Source organism: Calidris pugnax, unplaced genomic scaffold (assembly GCF_001431845.1).
Source record: "Calidris pugnax isolate Ruff unplaced genomic scaffold, ASM143184v1 scaffold270, whole genome shotgun sequence".
In the NCBI taxonomy this organism is placed as follows: Eukaryota; Metazoa; Chordata; class Aves; order Charadriiformes; family Scolopacidae; genus Calidris; species Calidris pugnax.
In genome coordinates this window covers 1,359,716-1,379,906 of record NW_015091277.1, presented here as the reverse complement: position 1 = coordinate 1,379,906, position 20,191 = coordinate 1,359,716, and the positions used below count along the sequence as shown (strand labels likewise).

The 20,191-nt window shown below is 44.3% G+C and overlaps 1 protein-coding gene and 1 non-coding gene across 2 annotated transcripts in view; one reads left to right on the top strand and one right to left on the bottom strand.

The window, feature by feature from the left end:
• GUCY2F (guanylate cyclase 2F, retinal) overlaps positions 1 to 20,191 on the top strand; it is a 64,505-nt gene that overhangs the window by 30,240 nt on the left and 14,074 nt on the right. Inside the window, exons 16-18 of the mRNA XM_014960608.1 lie at positions 3,892 to 3,990; positions 16,653 to 16,747; positions 19,627 to 19,712. Coding sequence (XP_014816094.1) covers positions 3,892 to 3,990; positions 16,653 to 16,747; positions 19,627 to 19,712 — 280 coding nt within the window. The remainder of the gene's footprint in view (positions 1 to 3,891; positions 3,991 to 16,652; positions 16,748 to 19,626; positions 19,713 to 20,191) is intronic.
• On the bottom strand, positions 18,868 to 18,939 carry TRNAP-AGG. The gene has a single exon. It is a non-coding gene; the product is annotated as a tRNA-Pro (tRNA).

The window sequence follows — 20,191 nt, the reverse complement described above, 5'->3', positions numbered from 1 at the left end:
ATCACAGGGTCTCTGGTTTCCTCTGAAACTCGTTACTGTGGGAGATTTATTGCTGGAAGTTTTTGTTAGCCCTTTGCTGAGGCTGTCTAGACAAGGGGAACACACACAGGCAGCGAAGGCAGCGAGTGAATTAACTCTTGGATGTTTTCACCATGAAGAAGTCTTTTGGCCATGCTTATGCTGCAGGGTTGGGTTTGAGATAATAACTTTCTGCAACAAGAGGACAGGCTTAAAAGCAGTGCTCTAGAATGATAGTACTTGGCCCCAAAAGTCTTGTCCATCCTATGTTGTGAGCTTTGCAGAAATGATTGGGTGATTGCACTGACTGAGTGTGAAACCTAAATTGAAATAGAATAATAGAATCGTTTTGCTTGGAAGAGACCTTTAAGATCATCAAGTCCAACTGTTAACGTAACACTGCCAAGTTACCACTAAACCATGTCCCTCAGCACCACATCTACACATCTTTTAAATACCTCCAGGGATGGTGACTCCACTGCTTCCCTGGGCACCCACGTGGAAATGTTTCCAGGGGTGTTAGGGAGTTAATCTTATGCTCATTTTGTGGTCATTGGAGATCTGGTGGACATGTAAGTAGACAACGGCAAGCTGTTCAGGTGCAGGAGCAGAAAGGGTCTCCCAACTCAGTTGACTGAGTTGACTTGGCCTCCACAAACTACAGGAGCTCAGCTACCTGTATTTGTGCTTTGAATGAAATCCTCCAATCCGAGGGCTGGCTTTTGACAAGAACCACTTTTTTTTGTGTCTTTGCAATGCCCATTAAAGCAGGAGCTTTAATCCTTGCTGAGATTTCTAAATGCCGCTGTCATGTCACCACCACAAGATGAAGAGAGGTGATGCCGTGTGAGCTAGTGTTTTCTCAGGGATAACTCTTATTGAAGCATGAATTAAAATATTTCCAATAAGACCCTTTTTTATGCACACATTAAGGACCGGTTAGGTAAGCATTAGGACCTAACGCTGTAGTATCAACCGTGTCTATACAGTTATGCTATAGAAGTGCTTATAGGCTAGAACCTGAAGAAACTTCCTCTAGTGGGTATAGCTCCTCTCCTGAAGAGATTAAACCAAATTAGTGAGTACTGATAAGGATGGGAATTAAATTAGAAGAGGTTCTGAAGGTCAGTGTCTTATCCAAGGTTGAATGGCACATTGGCAGTAAAAAACCCCACCATTAAATCAGCTTTTCCTGATCTCCAGCAGTCCCTGCATGCTGTGTTTGACCCGGACACGCTGTTTAAGTCCTTGTAACATTTTTGGTATGAAATATTCTTCCTCCTTTTTTTTTTTTTACATTTTTTTCAATCTTTAAGCAAGTGATGCTTCGAACATTTTTGGTATGAAATATTCTTCCTCCTTTTTTTTTTTTTTCCCAATCTTTAAGCAAGTGATGCTTCATCAGGCAGGAATTAAAATCAGTCTTACTTTTCAGTTTGCATCCTCTGTAATTTATATTAAAGTCCTGGTACTTGGACTCTGCAGCAACAACTGTTCAGAGGTCACAGCATGAGGGACTCTTGCTAAGTTCCCCATAGCTTTCAGCTGTGGAGTTTCATTGTCCTTAACATCTGCTGAAAACCATATGAAGAATCAATTTTTGTAACTAAGAAGGCTAAAATCACAGTAAAATTTACATTGTCCTAAAGCAAGTAACTTCTAAATTAGGCTGCAATTATTGTTATTATTTTTATCTTTAAAAAACTTTTTAACCTACAACTTTTCATATGATGGAAAACTTTATCTACAGCATCATTTCAGTTACTGTTGATGATGTAACACTGTCCCATCTCTTGTAATCTTGCGTGGGGAAAGATTTCCTAGATATTAGTTTTGTTAAGTCTTAATCAAGAAGGATCATTAAATTGAAAAGGCAGGCAGAGCCTGAAAAGACATATAACATGCATCTAGTGGGAGGTGTTCCTGCCCATGGCAGGGAGTTTGGAACTCAATGATGAGAGGCAATGTATCCTCACAGCCCAGAAAGCCATCCCCATCATGGGCTGCATCAAAAGAACCACGAGGTCAATGCCAACCCCATCCTGGGCTGTATCAAAAGAACCATGATCAGGCAATGGAGGCGATTCTACCCCTCTACTCTGCTCTCACGAGACCCCACCTGAAGTACTGCATCCAGCTTTGGAGTCCTCAACACAGGAAGGACGTGTTGGAACGGGTCCAGAGGAGGGCCACAAAGATGATCAGAGGGACTGAGCACCTCTCCTATGAGGACAGACTGAGAGAGTTGAGGTTCTTCATCCTGGACACGAGAAGGCTCTGGGGGGCTGAGACAGTTGGGGTTCTTCAGCCTGGACACAAGAAGGCTCTGGGAAGACCTCACAGCAACCTTCCACTACCTGAAAGGGGCCTGCAGGAGAGATGGGGAGTGTAGTGATAGGACAAAGGGCAAGAGTTTTAAACTGAAAGAGGGGAGATTTAGACTAGATGCCAGGAAGAGATTCTCTACTGTGGGTGTGGTGAGGCACTAGCCCAGGTAGGAGACCTCACAGCAACCTTCCACTACCTGAAAGGGGCCTGCAGGAGAGATGGGGAGTGTAGTGATAGGACAAAGGGCAAGAGTTTTAAACTGAAAGAGGGGAGATTTAGACTAGATGCCAGGAAGAGATTCTCTACTGTGGGTGTGGTGAGGCACTAGCCCAGGTAGTCCAGAGAAGCTGTGGATGCCCCATCCCTGGAGGTGTTCAAGGCCATGCTTGAACCAGCTCCTTTTTGAGCGACATGGGCTAGTGGGAGGTGTCCCTGCCCATGGCAGGGGGGTTGGAACTAGGTGATATTTAAGGTCCCTTCCAACCTGAACCATTCTATGATTCTATGATCTTTAAGGTCCCTTCCAATTCTAACCATTCTATGCATCCAATGCAAAATACAAAGAGGTCTGTCTTTCGTTTTTAGGAACCCCCCATGCCTCCTTACATTGCTGAGAGCATTATTTTTTTTTAATCTCTTTTTTTTTCCTTTTTTTTTTTAATTTTTTGCATTTATTTTGCAAGCCCGATGTTTTAAATTGAGGGTGATGAAATTTAGCATCTCATCCCTCACAGCACAGTCCAAATATTAGCTAACCCGGGTGCCCCAGATGACGGTTGTCTGTGCTGTTTGCCTGTCACACATTTTATCTCTCTGTGTGCGCATGTTCACGAGAATCCTGCACACATACCCTCCCTGAGTGCTAACCCGGGTGCCCCAGATGATGGTTGTCTGTGCTGTTTGCCTGTCACACATTTTATCTCTCTGTGTGCGCATGTTCACAAGAATCCTGCACACATACCTCTCCCTGAGAACTTGGCATGGGTTCTTTGGGAGCTGGCTTGTTAGGGAGTGGATCTCATCTAAAGAATGAGAGAGAGGAAAAATAAACAGTTTTTGGCTAGACAGGCCAGCTAATGATGTCTTCCTTTCCAAGGAGGGGAACACAAGAAAGGGGACACAGGGTGGTCCAACGTGTTGCCAGCATCCTTGGATGTCCAAGGCTGATTTTAAGTCCTGCTTCACTGGGACACAGGGAATGTCAGAGGACTTTATTTTTTTTCAGATGAAAAAGGAGATCTCTTTAAAATGAGGTTTCAATAGTTCTTGAGCTTCCGTGAACTCTGAACAAATTTCTCCCAGGTGATAGTGAACTGAGTTTCCTACCACAGAAGACCTTTTTCAGGCATAAAACACCAATGTGCAATGCAGAGCAATGCTTAATCTTTGATTGCTTGCAGCGAGCACCAAGGCCAACGAGATCTTTAAAAGTCATGTATTCCCAAGTGTTTTGTCAATATCAGAGAAGAGGGTGAGATTTGTTTGTCAGTGGGCTTCATGCTTTGTGAAGTACCTTCTGGGTTATACAGATGACGTGTCTTTCAGGGCCTTGCGTGGCCGGTGTGGTGGGGCTTACCATGCCACGGTACTGCCTCTTTGGAGACACGGTGAACACGGCATCACGAATGGAGTCCACGGGCCTGCGTGAGTATTTGGGGTAGTCCCCAGGGTGGGTGGTTGACAAACTTCTCAAGAGAGATCAAGAAATGCACATATTTAGTTATAGGCATTGCAACTGTATTGGCTCTGAAGAAAGAGGCAAGTCAAACAACAAAATTCAAAGCAGTCTGGAGGGGAGGTCACCATCTTTGCATTAGTATATCAGCTTTAAGACCCTGCCTTCCAGCTGTGACCCTCTGATTTAGATTCCATCAACCAAAATGAACATGAATTTTGCACTAGATTTCTCCTACATGGCTTGGATCTTTCAGTCAGGGCTGAGGACCCTTAATTAAGAGCTCTTCTTATTGTATAAGAAAAGGTAGTTACATGTCATGGTCAGTACAAGGGAAGGACTGAAGCACAGGTGGGCAACAGGCAACTATGTCCTACAACGTGAAGGGATGAGGTTTTTTGCTGGACCCCTCACTAGCATCCTGTTTTGTCCATCTGGCCATCTATTTTTCCCTAATTTCTTCCCCATTTAAAGAGGTTCTCTCATCAGCAGCGATCAAAGTGAGGCATCCTGACCCCCCTGACTTATATCTAAAGTGGCTCGTATCAGAAATATCAAATAGGTGAACTCCTTAGAAACTGCTCATGGTGAAACTTTCATTAGTTCAAACCATGTTGACAGTATCTGCCAGTTCAATGCCCAAAAAAAATGGGGCTCTGACCCATTTGAGCCCCAAGCTGCTGGAACAATGTAATGACAATGATGATTATGATGTAACCCGCTCAGCAATTCAGAGCTGGACCTATGATGTAGCCTATGATGTAATTATCAGGTGTCCCCCTACCTAGCTCCCATGGGGAACCTCCAGCAGATGTTGCATGTAGTGCAACTCAGTTTCCTCATCCGATGAAATGATGGATTTCTGCTCATTCCATCCTAACCCTCAAGGAGCTTTCACTTGTGGCGTGAACTTTAAAACCGTCTGGGGAAGGCGTTTCCCCTTGGCTGCCCCTGGAAATATTTGGCCCAGGTGCTTTGTTTAATTCATTTGGTGGAAATCCTTGGGATGAGCCAAAGAGCTTTAAAGTAAACTGTCAACACTGAAGAGCTTTGGGTACTCACAGTAACAGCTGTGGAAATGAAGGGCTCCTGCCAGAAAGAGAGTGGTTTTCACTCCAGATGACTGCTCTGCACTACACAAGATGAAACCTTCAAACGCAATCACTTTGGGTGAAACAAAAAACCCCACATTTCTTCCAGGATGTCCTTACTAAGAAATACCAAAATTGAAGTTGGGGTTGGGTTCAGACATCACACTCCCCTGTCCGTGCTTTGGCTGTCAGCAAAACCTGAAGCTCTGCTCCTTCACTGTAGGGCTGTTTTATTTAAAAACCACAGATCCAAGGGCTGACTTCTCAGAGTCTGCAAGCCCAAGCCTAGTTCCTTATTGGTCTTATTTGACCTCCGGATAGGAAGTCACTTCCCAGACATTGTTTTGAACCCAAACTCTCCCTCTTAAAATACTTTCCACTTGTCTCCATTCCCATTGGCCTCCTATGTACTGGTTCCCAGTTAACGATGAGATGTCAGAGGCTGGTATCCTTCCTGTCCAGGCTTGGCCATAAGCCTCTGCTCCTTTAGAAGACTGCAGATCCCAATGGAGAGAGTCAGAGGCAATTTCATTAAACACAAGCCTGCAGGGTCACACATCCATCTGTCACACAACCTTCCCCCACCCAGCCCCTTTATTGCTCATAACCTGGTTCTCCAGGGACAAGAAGACAGATGAATCTCTTCTTTTTTAAATCCTCTGAAATACTCCTGGCAGAGGAAAGCAGAAACCTCCCAGTGCATTTGACGCAGCCGGTGTGTGGTGAGGAATAATGGTGATGGCTGAAGGAGCAAGCAAGTGACAGGTGAAAAGGTCCGTGTCCTTTGTCCCCACCAAGACCACGCATCTCACAACGTGCTTCCCATTCTTCTCTTTGCCACAGAAATCATAAAGAAAGTCAAGAAGCCCCCTCCCCTGTGCCGACCAAACATAGCCCCTGAGTTGGCCCCTCTGGAGTGCATCCAGGTAATGAAGCAATGCTGGGGTGAAGCCCCTGAGCGACGTCCAACCTTTGAGGAGGTATTTCATAAGGTCAGTGAATAGATCAGTAGGTGCAATCCTTTGTTTGTACTTGGCAGGAAAGTGTGTTTTACTGCTTTAAGTGAGCTCTAATGATTGAAGAAGTCCCAGAGCTCTAGTCTTGCCTTTTCTATTGTATTACGTTATGGTTCATGGTGTTTAGATATTTGGGTTTGTTGGCCAGGCCTGGCCTGGCTTGAACCTTGTTCCAAACTTGGGCTGCCATGACACCACCACATGGTGTGTGAAACAGGCTGGACATGAGCTTGGTGTCTTCACATTTGCATGGATGATCTTGATAGGGGGTCTCATGGAGATCAAAGATCTGTAAATTATGATAGCACCTTCAGATCAGTATGTTGTTTGATCTTCTAAAGTATTTAGAAGGTGATTATGTTAAAAATAAAATTCACCAGAGGCTGTTAAACACAAAGATACAACCTTTGGCATAGGAGGTCTCTGAACTGCAAATTGGTGGAGGCTGGGAGCATATCCCAAGGAAATATGGCTATTTTCCAGACATCTGTTACTGGCCAGTCTCATGGACAGGTACTGGCAAAATAAACCCCTTGTCTGATCCAGCAATACTATGTTCTTATAAGGTCAAACTAGGTAAACCAATATCCATAATTTTCACCTTTCCATTCTATAAAACTGTGATTAATTTCACACCCGTGGTACTCCACTGTTGAATCTAAAGCATCATCTGAAGCCACAGATTATCCAAATGGTCCAGAGGCTCAGCTTTGGGTCAAGAGGAGACAGCACAACCCAGTGAAGACCTGGGGGTGGGGAGTGGCAGTATGCATACATGACAGTGGGCAAGGGTGGATGTAAGACCAATAATAGATAACCAGGTTCTAAGTGTTGCTAATGCCCTGACATTTGCACCTCTGAATACAAAGGGCTGCAAGTCACCCTAAAGGCAGGTCATGGGATAAATGAGGGTGCAAATTTGCAGCATGATAGGACTCCATAACAACTCACATACACGTTGCCAGCTCATGGAAGGTTGTGTTTCACTTGAATCTCACTGAAAGTTCATAGAGGAGCAACATGCTCCTGGGCAGCTTCCATAGTTAGCGATGCAAATTCACCCTCTACTTTGCCTTTATTGTTGGCATCTTTCCACTGACAAAGCCAGTCTTCAACATTGTCCTTTTTGAAATAAGTGTTGCTTTTTGTTCCTTTCCAAACTAAGGGTGCTAGAACGGTGTAATGAGATGGAGAAATAACTCTCTAGTTTGATTTTTCCAGTTCAAAACCATCAACAAAGGGAAAAAGACCAATATCATTGACTCAATGCTCAGGATGCTTGAGCAGTATTCAAGCAACCTGGAAGATTTAATCAGGGAACGGACCGAAGAGCTAGAGATTGAAAAACAGAAGACAGAAAAACTACTGTCACAAATGCTCCCCCCGTAAGTACTGGTACTTAAGATGGTAAAAAAAAACCCCTGTATCTAGACTGGACAAAAGAGTTCCACAGAAGTGAACAAAATTGCAGAGCTGACCTCCAATTTTGACTGGCACCTTCCAGTCAAAGTAAGAAACTTTAATCAATGCTTGTTACAGCCATATAGATACAGCCTTCTATTTATTAGAAGATCTTTTGAGCACTGTAACACAGGAGTTTCTGAGCTCTTGGCCATCCGCAACAACAAAGGTTTGGGCTCTGTCATCTCTGTTTTTGTTGTTATTTCAGATCGGTGGCAGAAGCCCTCAAGACTGGTGGCACTGTGGAGCCAGAGTATTTTGACCAGGTGACCATCTACTTCAGCGACATCGTGGGCTTCACAACCATTTCAGCCCTCAGTGAACCCATTGAAGTTGTTGACCTTCTGAATGACCTTTACACGCTGTTTGATGCTGTTCTTGGAAACCATGATGTTTACAAGGTGAGGAGAACCTGGGCATGAGGATCGAGCCATGCCTGGGTCAAACACTCTTGTGGTTTTATACTGCTGATCTTTCCCATCTCTTTCAATTAATTTATTTACTTATTAATGCTATGATATTTGCCAGGTGGAGACAATTGGTGATGCCTACATGGTTGCCTCAGGGCTCCCCAAAAGGAATGGAAACAAGCACGCGGCTGAGATAGCCAACATGTCCCTGGACATCCTCAGCTCGGTGGGAACATTCAAAATGAGACACATGCCAGACATCCCCCTCAGGATCCGAATCGGGCTGCACACAGGTAGGCAGCCACACTTGCTGGTGCCTGAACATCAAACAACTCCTTCTTTGAATGCTTTATCCATCCCTATCCCAAAGCAAGCACCTTAGAAGACGCTTTAAAATCTTCCATAGTAACAAGGGTATTAAAATAGAAACACAAACCCCAAGGAGGGATGTGGTTCAGTATCATTTGGGGGAGAAATGTGATTCTGTCTATATCAGACATGTTAGTTGCAAGGGTTTCATTGAAAGGGTGACTCTTTGATGTGCCAATGGAATGTTCACCGGTGTGATATGGAGATATTTTTGTAACTCTGTTCTGAAATGAAAAAGCACAGGAAAAGCAGGCGTGTGGGGTGAAAGAAAGAAAAAGGTTGGGAGATTTATTGCGAGTGGGACATAGCTGGAAGAATATGTGATACAGTTATTAAACAAATGCATGTTATAAAGTAAATAAATTATCTCTAATACAGAACTCCTAATCTATTCAATGAACAGAAAAGTGGCTTGTTTAAAAAGAAAATAAGTTCCATTTTTTTATGTATAAAGCATAATGAAACTGCAGAACAAAATAAAACAAAACATACAGTAGGATTCCAGATAACCAAAAGTATGACTGTGTTTTTAAACGGGAGAAAAGGCATCTGCTGTTATCATAGAATAAATATTTTTTGAAGAGATATGAAATTTCATCGTTTCATGCAACAGTCACCCATTAATAAATTTTTCCCAGCTGTTTATCACCAGACTTCTTACATCTTCCTCTAAAGTACCAGGTACTGCCCATTGCAGGAAGGCAAATAATGAATAAGGTTGTCCAGGAGTTTGACCCAGTGTTAACAGGGGTTTTTGTCCTTCAGCCTATCTGATAATGCCCACATCTTTGCAGCTTTGGCGCATAAGTGTTTTACAGCAGTCAGTATCCTGGTCCTTGTGGTATACAAGAGGAAAGAAGAGCAGAGAAAAAGAAGGACCTCACACAGGATATCCGAAGAACAGAGCTATGACTTAAGTGGGGCTAAAATCAATTTTTCATATCTCCTAGACCATATGAGTTCTTCTTTTGGGGTTATCTCTGAAAACTCATCTCCTTGTTGTTTTATTTGCAGATTGGGGGTCTTGGCTGGCCCTTCACAGACATCTAAAGTGTGAAGGAATGATTACAGGAGCACTGTGGGTTTTATACTCTGGCAGAAATGAGATGAGACTATCGCCCCAGCTCCTCTTGCCCAGAGCAGGAGTCTCTGGAGCACCAGCAGCACATTTTCAATGTGGAAAGAGGGGAATTTGGCGTGCAACATCTACTGTTGCCCGTTGACAGCAGTTCTGCAACAGGTTTTCCATGCACTCAGCCAAAAATCTATCCCTAGGTGATGTGTGCGGGGGGTAGTTACATTTTTTCCTGTTTTTCTGAACTCTGGGTGTCTGGAAATCTGCATTGCCATGAGCTGTTGTGTAGAGAGTGAAAGAAAGAGGGGAGGAATTGGTGTTTGCTTTCTAAAGAAGCAGAAGCCAGATCTTGTTTTGCACAGATCTGGCAGCATCCTACTGTCATGGGAGCAGCAAGAAATGCATGCTCCAAAGCAAACCAGCTCTCAGAGCCACAAAGCTGACAGCAAAGTTTGATTAACCCTAGACCCCCTTTCTCCTGAGGGAAGAAGCATGACGAGGGAATCACCAGCATCATGAAAGCATTGAGGAAAGCACTTGGGGAAGAGGAGGGCTTGCCTAACACTTTCACTCTCCTGGAAAGGGTGGAGAACGGGTGTGACCACCAGTTTTGTGGGCCAGCTGCTCTCTGGAAACTGGTGCCAAGAAGACCTCATGATCCCCTCTCTGAAAAAGCAGTTAATGCCAATTGGATGTGGGCTGCCCATGTCCATCCAACCCCAATGGAAATCTGCAGCTCTGGGAACTTCTCCTAGCCCGTGCCCGTGGACCACTTAGAGCAATGCATGGGCAAGGCGAAGAGGACAAGATGACCAGTGTTTGGTCTGCAGTTTCTCCCCAGCTTTAAATGCACCCTGGAGTCCTGGCTCTCATTTCTCAACCTGACTGCACGGCCAGAAAAACTCAGCTGACTCAGCTGTTTCCACACCAGCCTTGTCTGGGCTGGAGCTGGACAGCCAGGGAGAGCGGTGGTGAGAAGACAAATTTTTCCACGGAGGCTGAAGAGGATCTGTTTATCGGTCAGGCTCTTTGGCAGGCAGCCCCATGCTTCGATCAAGCTTATTAACCTCCGTGGCTCCACTGATGGTTGTTGCAGAGTCGTAGCCAGCAGAGTTGACCCTGCAAGCCCTGGCAGAGCGCCTTTTCAAAACAAACCAGAGAACCTGTATAATTAAACAACTTGGCCATAATGTTCTCATCACAGGGTCTCTGGTTTCCTCTGAAACTCGTTACTGTGGGAGATTTATTGCTGGAAGTTTTTGTTAGCCCTTTGCTGAGGCTGTCTAGACAAGGGGAACACACACAGGCAGCGAAGGCAGCGAGTGAATTAACTCTTGGATGTTTTCACCATGAAGAAGTCTTTTGGCCATGCTTATGCTGCAGGGTTGGGTTTGAGATAATAACTTTCTGCAACAAGAGGACAGGCTTAAAAGCAGTGCTCTAGAATGATAGTACTTGGCCCCAAAAGTCTTGTCCATCCTATGTTGTGAGCTTTGCAGAAATGATTGGGTGATTGCACTGACTGAGTGTGAAACCTAAATTGAAATAGAATAATAGAATCGTTTTGCTTGGAAGAGACCTTTAAGATCATCAAGTCCAACTGTTAACGTAACACTGCCAAGTTACCACTAAACCATGTCCCTCAGCACCACATCTACACATCTTTTAAATACCTCCAGGGATGGTGACTCCACTGCTTCCCTGGGCACCCACGTGGAAATGTTTCCAGGGGTGTTAGGGAGTTAATCTTATGCTCATTTTGTGGTCATTGGAGATCTGGTGGACATGTAAGTAGACAACGGCAAGCTGTTCAGGTGCAGGAGCAGAAAGGGTCTCCCAACTCAGTTGACTGAGTTGACTTGGCCTCCACAAACTACAGTAGGAGCTCAGCTACCTGTATTTGTGCTTTGAATGAAATCCTCCAATCCGAGGGCTGGCTTTTGACAAGAACCACTTTTTTTTGTGTCTTTGCAATGCCCATTAAAGCAGGAGCTTTAATCCTTGCTGAGATTTCTAAATGCCGCTGTCATGTCACCACCACAAGATGAAGAGAGGTGATGCCGTGTGAGCTAGTGTTTTCTCAGGGATAACTCTTATTGAAGCATGAATTAAAATATTTCCAATAAGACCCTTTTTTATGCACACATTAAGGACCGGTTAGGTAAGCATTAGGACCTAACGCTGTAGTATCAACCGTGTCTATACAGTTATGCTATAGAAGTGCTTATAGGCTAGAACCTGAAGAAACTTCCTCAAGTGGATATAGCTCCTCTCCTGAAGAGATTGAACCAAATTAAGTGAGTACTGATAAGGTTGGGAATTAAATTAGGAGAGGTTCTGAAGGACAGTGTCTTATCCAAGGTTGAACAGCACATTGGCGGTAAAAAACTCCACCATTAAATCAGCTTTTTCTGATCTCCAGCAGTCCCTGCATGCTGTGTTTGACCCGGACACGCTGTTTAAGTCCTTGTAACATTTTTGGTATGAAATATTCTTCCTCCTTTTTTTTTTTTTACATTTTTTTCAATCTTTAAGCAAGTGATGCTTCGTCAGGCAGGAATTAAAATCAGTCTTACTTTTCAGTTTGCATCCTCTGTAATTTATATTAAAATCCTGGTACTTGGACTCTGCAGCAACAACTTTTTAGAGGTCACAGCATGAGGGACTCTTGCTAAGTTCCCCATAGCTTTCAGCTGTGGAGTTTCATTGTCCTTAACATGTGCTGAAAACCATATGCAGAATCAATTTTTGTAACTAAGAAGGCTAAAATCACAGTTAAATTTACATTGTCCTAAAGCAAGTAACTTCTAAATTAGGCTGCAATTATTGTTATTATTTTTATCTTTAAAAAACTTTTTAACCTACAACTTTTCATATGATGGAAAACTTTATCTACAGCATCATTTCAGTTACTGTTGATGATGTAACACTGTCCCATCTCTTGTAATCTTACATGGGAAAAGATTTCCTAGATATTAGTTTTGTTAAGTCTTAATCAAGAAGGATCATTAAATTGAAAAGGCAGGCAGAGCCTGAAAAGACATATCACATGCATCTAGTGGGAGGTGTTCCTGCCCATGGCAGGGGGGTTGGAACTTGATGATAAGAGGCAATGTATCCTCACAGCCCAGAAAGCCAACCCCATCCTGGGCTGTATCAAAAGAACCATGATCAGGAGGTTGAGGGAGGCAATTCTACCCCTCTACTCTGTTCTCATGAGACCCCACCTGGAGTACTGCGTCCAGCTTTGGAGTCCTCAGCACAGGAAGGACATGTTGGAACGGGTCCAGAGGAGGGCCACAAAGATGATCAGAGGGACTGAGCACCTCTCCTATGAGGACAGGCTGAGACAGTTGGGGTTCTTCAGCCTGGACACAAGAAGGCTCTGGGAAGACCTCACAGCAACCTTCCACTACCTGAAAGGGGCCTGCAGGAGAGATGGGGAGTGTAGTGATAGGACAAAGGGCAAGAGTTTTAAACTGAAAGAGGGGAGATTTAGACTAGATGCCAGGAAGAGATTCTCTACTGTGGGTGTGGTGAGGCACTAGCCCAGGTAGTCCAGAGAAGCTGTGGATGCCCCATCCCTGGAGGTGTTCAAGGCCATGCTTGAACCAGCTCCTTTTTGAGCGACATGGGCTAGTGGGAGGTGTCCCTGCCCATGGCAGGGGGGTTGGAACTAGGTGATATTTAAGGTCCCTTCCAACCTGAACCATTCTATGATTCTATGATCTTTAAGGTCCCTTCCAATTCTAACCATTCTATGCATCCAATGCAAAATACAAAGAGGTCTGTCTTTCGTTTTTAGGAACCCCCCATGCCTCCTTACATTGCTGAGAGCATTATTTTTTTTTAATCTCTTTTTTTTTCCTTTTTTTTTTTAATTTTTTGCATTTATTTTGCAAGCCCGATGTTTTAAATTGAGGGTGATGAAATTTAGCATCTCATCCCTCACAGCACAGTCCAAACATTAGCTAACCCGGGTGCCCCAGATGATGGTTGTCTGTGCTGTTTGCCTGTCACACATTTTATCTCTCTGTGTGCGCATGTTCACAAGAATCCTGCACACATACCTCTCCCTGAGAACTTGGCATGGGTTCTTTGGGAGCTGGCTTGTTAGGGAGTGGATCTCATCTAAAGAATGAGAGAGAGGAAAAATAAACAGTTTTTGGCTAGACAGGCCAGCTAATGATGTCTTCCTTTCCAAGGAGGGGAACACAAGAAAGGGGACACAGGGTGGTCCAACGTGTTGCCAGCATCCTTGGATGTCCAAGGCTGATTTTAAGTCCTGCTTCACTGGGACACAGGGAATGTCAGAGGACTTTATTTTTTTTCAGATGAAAAAGGAGATCTCTTTAAAATGAGGTTTCAATAGTTCTTGAGCTTCCGTGAACTCTGAACAAATTTCTCCCAGGTGATAGTGAACTGAGTTTCCTACCACAGAAGACCTTTTTCAGGCATAAAACACCAATGTGCAATGCAGAGCAATGCTTAATCTTTGATTGCTTGCAGCGAGCACCAAGGCCAACGAGATCTTTAAAAGTCATGTATTCCCAAGTGTTTTGTCAATATCAGAGAAGAGGGTGAGATTTGTTTGTCAGTGGGCTTCATGCTTTGTGAAGTACCTTCTGGGTTATACAGATGACGTGTCTTTCAGGGCCTTGCGTGGCCGGTGTGGTGGGGCTTACCATGCCACGGTACTGCCTCTTTGGAGACACGGTGAACACGGCATCACGAATGGAGTCCACGGGCCTGCGTGAGTATTTGGGGTAGTCCCCAGGGTGGGTGGTTGACAAACTTCTCAAGAGAGATCAAGAAATGCACATCTTTAGTTATAGGCATTGCAACTGTATTGGCTCTGAAGAAAGAGGCAAGTCAAACAACAAAATTCAAAGCAGTCTGGAGGGGAGGTCACCATCTTTGCATTAGTATATCAGCTTTAAGACCCTGCCTTCCAGCTGTGACCCTCTGATTTAGATTCCATCAACCAAAATGAACATGAATTTTGCACTAGATTTCTCCTACATGGCTTGGATCTTTCAGTCAGGGCTGAGGACCCTTAATTGAGAGCTCTTCTTATTGTATAAGAAAAGGTAGTTACCTGTCATGGCCAGTACAAGGGAAGGACTGAAGCACAAGTGGGCAACCACAGGCAACTATGTCCTACAACATAAAGGGCATAATTTGTGATGGCTTCATTTATCAGCAATAACAACTCCACGAGTTGACAGGTCCTGACAAAATCCTTAACCTTCCCTTCTACAAGGGAAGGACTGAAGCACAGGTGGGCAACAGGCAACTATGTCCTACAACGTGAAGGGAATAATTTGTGATGGCTTCATTTATCAGCAATAAGAACTCCATGAGTTGGCAGGTCCTGACAAAATCCTTAATCTTCCCTTACTCTTTGGGTTTTCTTGATGTCTTTTTTGATGGGCTGATGTTCGTGCTATTTTCCCTCAAGTTCTGGCCTTTATTTTTCTGAAGCTTTCAGTTATAAAAGACAAGTCTACACACACAGAACCAATAGCTGCAGTAGATAAGACGATACCATCTCTCAGCCGGTTCTTACTGTCCCATGGCTGAAGTCTTCCAGACATGTAAAAAGAAGTGGTAGGGAAGGATCATTTCCCTGTGTTTAAGTCATATGTGCATTCAGATCTGCTTTTTGTTGGTGTCCTTGGCTAAGACATGGATCTGTAAACCATAGTGGAACTAACTATGGATGACACAGTGGACAGCAGTGTCAGAGCCATGGATGAATTTCAAATTTGCGTTTGATGTCCATGCTATCAGTACAATTTCCAAAGTCAAGGTCTCATACACCTAAATGCCCGATCCCTGGTCTACCTTTTGATATTTTCAATAGCTATAAGAAATTACTCGTTATGGCTACTTTGCAGGCTACACGAAGTCTGTGATATTTAATATTAAAATCTTGAGATCATGCCAGGTTAGAAATATGCTCCATTATATATGCCACATTGGAACTTTTTCACTCTTTCATACAATCCTCACATTTCTGACTATAGTGATTTTTATTAGACTAATTAAGACCAACAATTAGGCTAATCATTAATTAAGGAATGATGTCTTTCTTGTGATTATGGCTGGCTTATTTTAAGAGGCATGCATTGCATTTGGAAAGCAGTGGAAAGGAGGAAATCCTTTGATAGCAGATTTCTAATGGCAAGACAGATATTTGAAGAATCTCAGGGTTTAGACCCTTGGAAGTGCAAAGTTTCACTGAGACCGAAGACAGCAAGAGCATTGCAGATACAGGAGCATCGTTATACATCAATAGAAACGTATATAGACACAGATTAATAGGAAGATTGTAGGTTAGTGTCTCAGGAAACGTAGCTCAAAACTGTGTGGTCTTCCTCTGTATATTTGAACTAATGTTCTTCTTCCTGATTATTCTACAAAAAAAAATTAATTTGTTCATCCCCTGTCCTTCAAGGGGGAAGGGAGTGTGACTGTCAGATTTGAAACAGAAGTTCAACAAAAACAAAAACACAGAAAACTATCTTGGGGGGGGAAATGTTTTAAGAACATTCCTTGAATTAGAAACATACCAACAGAACAGCAACAAATTTCAGAGAGTTCCAGGAACGACTGTAAAACAAGCTGGGGGAGCTGGGAATTTGATAAAGATCTCCACATTTGCCCTTTTTGTTCATAGGCAGTTAGTGGCAGCTCTGGATGGAATCAATTACTGAAACCTCCAGATGGATCTAGATGCACAGCCACATTTTCATTATTTCCCCTTACAAACTCCATCTCTCTGCTCTTCATCCCAACTTTTAAATGACGTTGTGTGCCTGGAGCAGGACAACTGCTTATTTTTCTTTTCTTGCTTGCTGCCTAATAATGTTGTGGTAATAGACAAAAATGGCATTCTTGATTCCAGCTGGAAATGTTATTGAAAAAAACATTAATTAAGCACTGGACTTCTATTCTTAGAATAGAATCATAGACTAGAATGATAGAATTGGCTAGTGGAGATCTCCCCTCACCCTGTGCTCATTACAGCCCTGCATGGAAGGATCCATCCATCAGCATCATACTGTATTTAGAGGAACACCACACAGATACACCAGCTACACGCCTGCATGCCTTGGAGAATTTCTCCTTGCCAGGATGAAGCAGTGGGGGATTCGCAGTGTGTGTGCAGTAGAGTGATCCAGCTGTTTTTCTTTCCGTTCCCAGCTTACAGAATTCATGTCAGCCAAAGTACAGTGGATACGCTTCGGAGTCTAAACGAAGGCTACGAAATCATACCAAGGGGGAAAACAGAACTGAAGGTAAGAAGGCCAGGACTGTGCAAAATGCTTCACAGGGGAATCTCCTTGCTTAAGGAATTTTCATGTAAAGGTCTTGTTTGGCCTTCATCCACCACGAAGGCTACGAAATCATACCGAGGGGAAAAACAGAATTGAAGGTAAGAAGGCCAGGTCTGTGCATAATGCTTCACAGGGGAATCTCCTTGCGTAAGGAATTTTCGTATAAAGCTCTTGTTTGGCCTTCGTCCACCATTCTTCTGCTGGATCCTTCCCAAATTGTCCCCATCAGTTGTTTCAGTAAATGAGGGAGTTCTTGAAGAGCCATGGGATTGAACAATCAGCTGTACATGCTGGATCTAAGTATTTATTTAGGACTCTATTTAGTCCACCCTTGACAGAAGCCGCAACTTTTCACAGTGTGCAAACAAGACAACATTTAATAATTCAAAACACCAGTTCTCCCCTTACAAAGTCAATAGGCAGAGGTAGGAGCTTTGCTTGCCTTAAACACCTACAGTAAGAGGTCTGAATATCATAGAATAATAGAATCATAGAATGGTTAGAGTTGGAAGGGACCTTAAAGATCATCGAGTTCCACCCCCCTGCCATGGGCAGGGACACCTCCCACCAGACCAGGTTGCTCAAAGCCCATCCAGCCTGGCCTTGAACACTTCCAGAAATGGGGCATCCACACCTACTGGGGCAACCCAGGCCAGTGTCTCACCACCGTCAGAGCAAAGAATTTCTTCCTAATGTCTAATCTAAAGCACCCCTCTTTCAGTTTAAAACTATTACCCCCCATTCTATCACTCCACTCCCTGATCAAGAGTCCCTCCCCACCTCTCCTGTAGGCCCCCTTTGGGTATTGGAAGGCTATGATCTCTCCCTGGAGATTTCTCTTTCTGATCAAGAGTCCCTCCCCACCTCTCCTGTTGGCCCCCTTTGGGTATTGGAAGGTTGCTATGATGTCTCCCTGGAGATTTCTCTTCGCCAGGGTGAACAACGCCAACTCTCTCAGCCTGTCCTCACAGCAGAGGTGCTCTGTCCCTCTGATCATCTTTGTGGTCCTCTGCTGGACTCATTCCAACAGGTCCATGTCCCCTCTTATGTTGGGTGCCCCAGAGCTGGACACAGTACTCCATTTGAGGTCTCATGAGAGCGAAAGAGAAGGGCAGAATCCTCCCCCACACACACCCTGCTGGCCATGCTTCTTTTGATACAGCCCAGGATGTGGGGGGGCTTTCTGGGCTGCCAGCACCCAGGTCCATGTCCCCTCTTATGTTGGGTGCCCCAGAGCTGGACACAGTACTCCAGTTGGGGTCTCATGAGAGTGGAGTAGAAGGGCAGAATCCCCCCCCTCACCCTGCTGGCCATGCTTCTTTTGATACAGCCCAGGATGTGGGGGGGCTTTCTGGGCTGCCAGCACCTGTTGCCGGCTCATGTTGAGCTTCTCATCCACCAACACACCCAAGTCTTTCTCCTCAGGGCTGCTCTCAATCCATTCTCCGCCCAACCTGTATCTGTGCCTGGGATTGCCATGTTGCAGGTGCAGGACCTTGCACTTGGCTTGGCTGAACTTCATGAGGTTTGCACAAGCCCACCTCTCAAGCCTGTCTAGGTCCCTTTGGATGGCATTCCTTCCCTCCAGCATGTTAACTGCACCACATAGCTTGGTATTGTCAGCAAACTTGCTGAGGATGCACTCAGTCCCACTGTCCATGTCTGCAACAGAGATGTTAGAGCACTGGTCCCAGTACTGACCCCTGAGGAACAGGGGGTTCCTCCCAGTTCCTCCTCACTGCCTTCCACTTGGACAGCGAGCCACTGACCCCAACCCTTTGAGTGCAGCCATCCAGCCAGTTCCTTATCCACCGAGTGGTCCATCCATCAAATCCATGTCTCTCCAGTTTAGACACCAGGATGTCATGTGGGATAGCATCAAACGCTTTGTGTAAGGTCCAGGTAGATGACGTCCGTTGCTCTCCCCTTGTCTACCAGTGCTGTCCAGGTAGATGACATCCATTGCTCTCCCCTTGTCTACCAGTGCTGCAGTGCATTCGTAGACTGCACGCATGACTTGCCTGTTGTGAAGCCGTGCTGGCTGTCACCAATCACCTCCTTATTTTTCATGTGCAAAAGAAGGGCTCGTCCGGGATTTGAACCCGGGACCTCTCGCACCCTAAGCGAGAATCATACCCCTAGACCAACGAGCCAAGCATGTCTATAATTTATTCTATAATTTCCCACAACAACTGTAATCTTCTCATCTGAGTTCATATCTCTGCAAGCAGAGATCTGAGGTAATTATTCCAGCTTTAGTCAATGGAAAGAAACCTTTACATAGTTAATGGAGACAAATTGGGACTTAATTATTAACCTGACTTATTTTCAGGGTCCAGTTTATGTGAAGATGAATGTTGCCCTAGAATTATCTGTTTTCCTCCACTTCTTCACTCGACGGTGATCAATTCCGATGTAGATGCCTACATTTCATCAGGCACATCTCACCTTAACAGCTAAATCATCGGTGGTGGGAGAGGAAGTTATTAATCTGATACTCAGCCCAGCAACAGTTGTAAAATCTCTCAATTAATGATGTTAGTGCTGCCAAATAAGATGATTAGAGACCCTGTAGTTTCTCATTTCTGCTAAGCTGTGTAGTTTCAATGACCCAGATCAATGAGGATCATTTGTAGGTGACAGTTTGAACAAGATGTCCTATTTTAGGATAGGGAAATTCAAATCATTGTTGAACCACTGTGAAGGAGAACCCAAGATTTCCAGCCACGCTCTATCTCTGGATATATATGAAGCCCTCAGAAACCCAGTGAGGATGTTGCATATTAAGAAGAGGGTGGTCAGAAAGCTGCTATTTATCTGAATTTTTGTTTTTATTTTAGGGTAAAGGAGTAGAAGACACATATTGGCTAGTTGGGAAAAAAGGCTTTCTGAAGCCCTTACCTAAACCTCCTGAAATAAAGCCAGGGTAAGTGTAACTTCATCACTGTTCAATACATTCACTAAAAGGTCTTTGCTGTAGTTCCCAGGATGAGTAGCTGTCTTTCCATGGTACCCGTTTGCAAAGTCTGCATCATTTTCTTTAGGTGACTTACATTTTCAGGCATAGTACTGGGATTCAGAAGTGACACCATTTCTTCAGCTCCTCTCCTTAATCACAGTTCCCAAGAAGCAGTAGGGAAACTTGCTGCTTCCCCCCTATAGTCTCTTGGAGATGGAGTACCAGGGGGTTCCTTCCTGAGCCTCCTTCATACCCTGTGTGTGTATGGGAGACACACAGGTAGGGACATTTTCATAACTCTGGTGTTGTTGGCATATGAGTAACACTCAGATTTCTCTCTCCTCCCATCGTGCTCCTGCAGAAAACACCAGCTTCATTCACCACCAAAACATGTTTCTTCCCTGTTCATCCAAACAGAACACTAAGGAGACTTTGTGTTGTAAAAA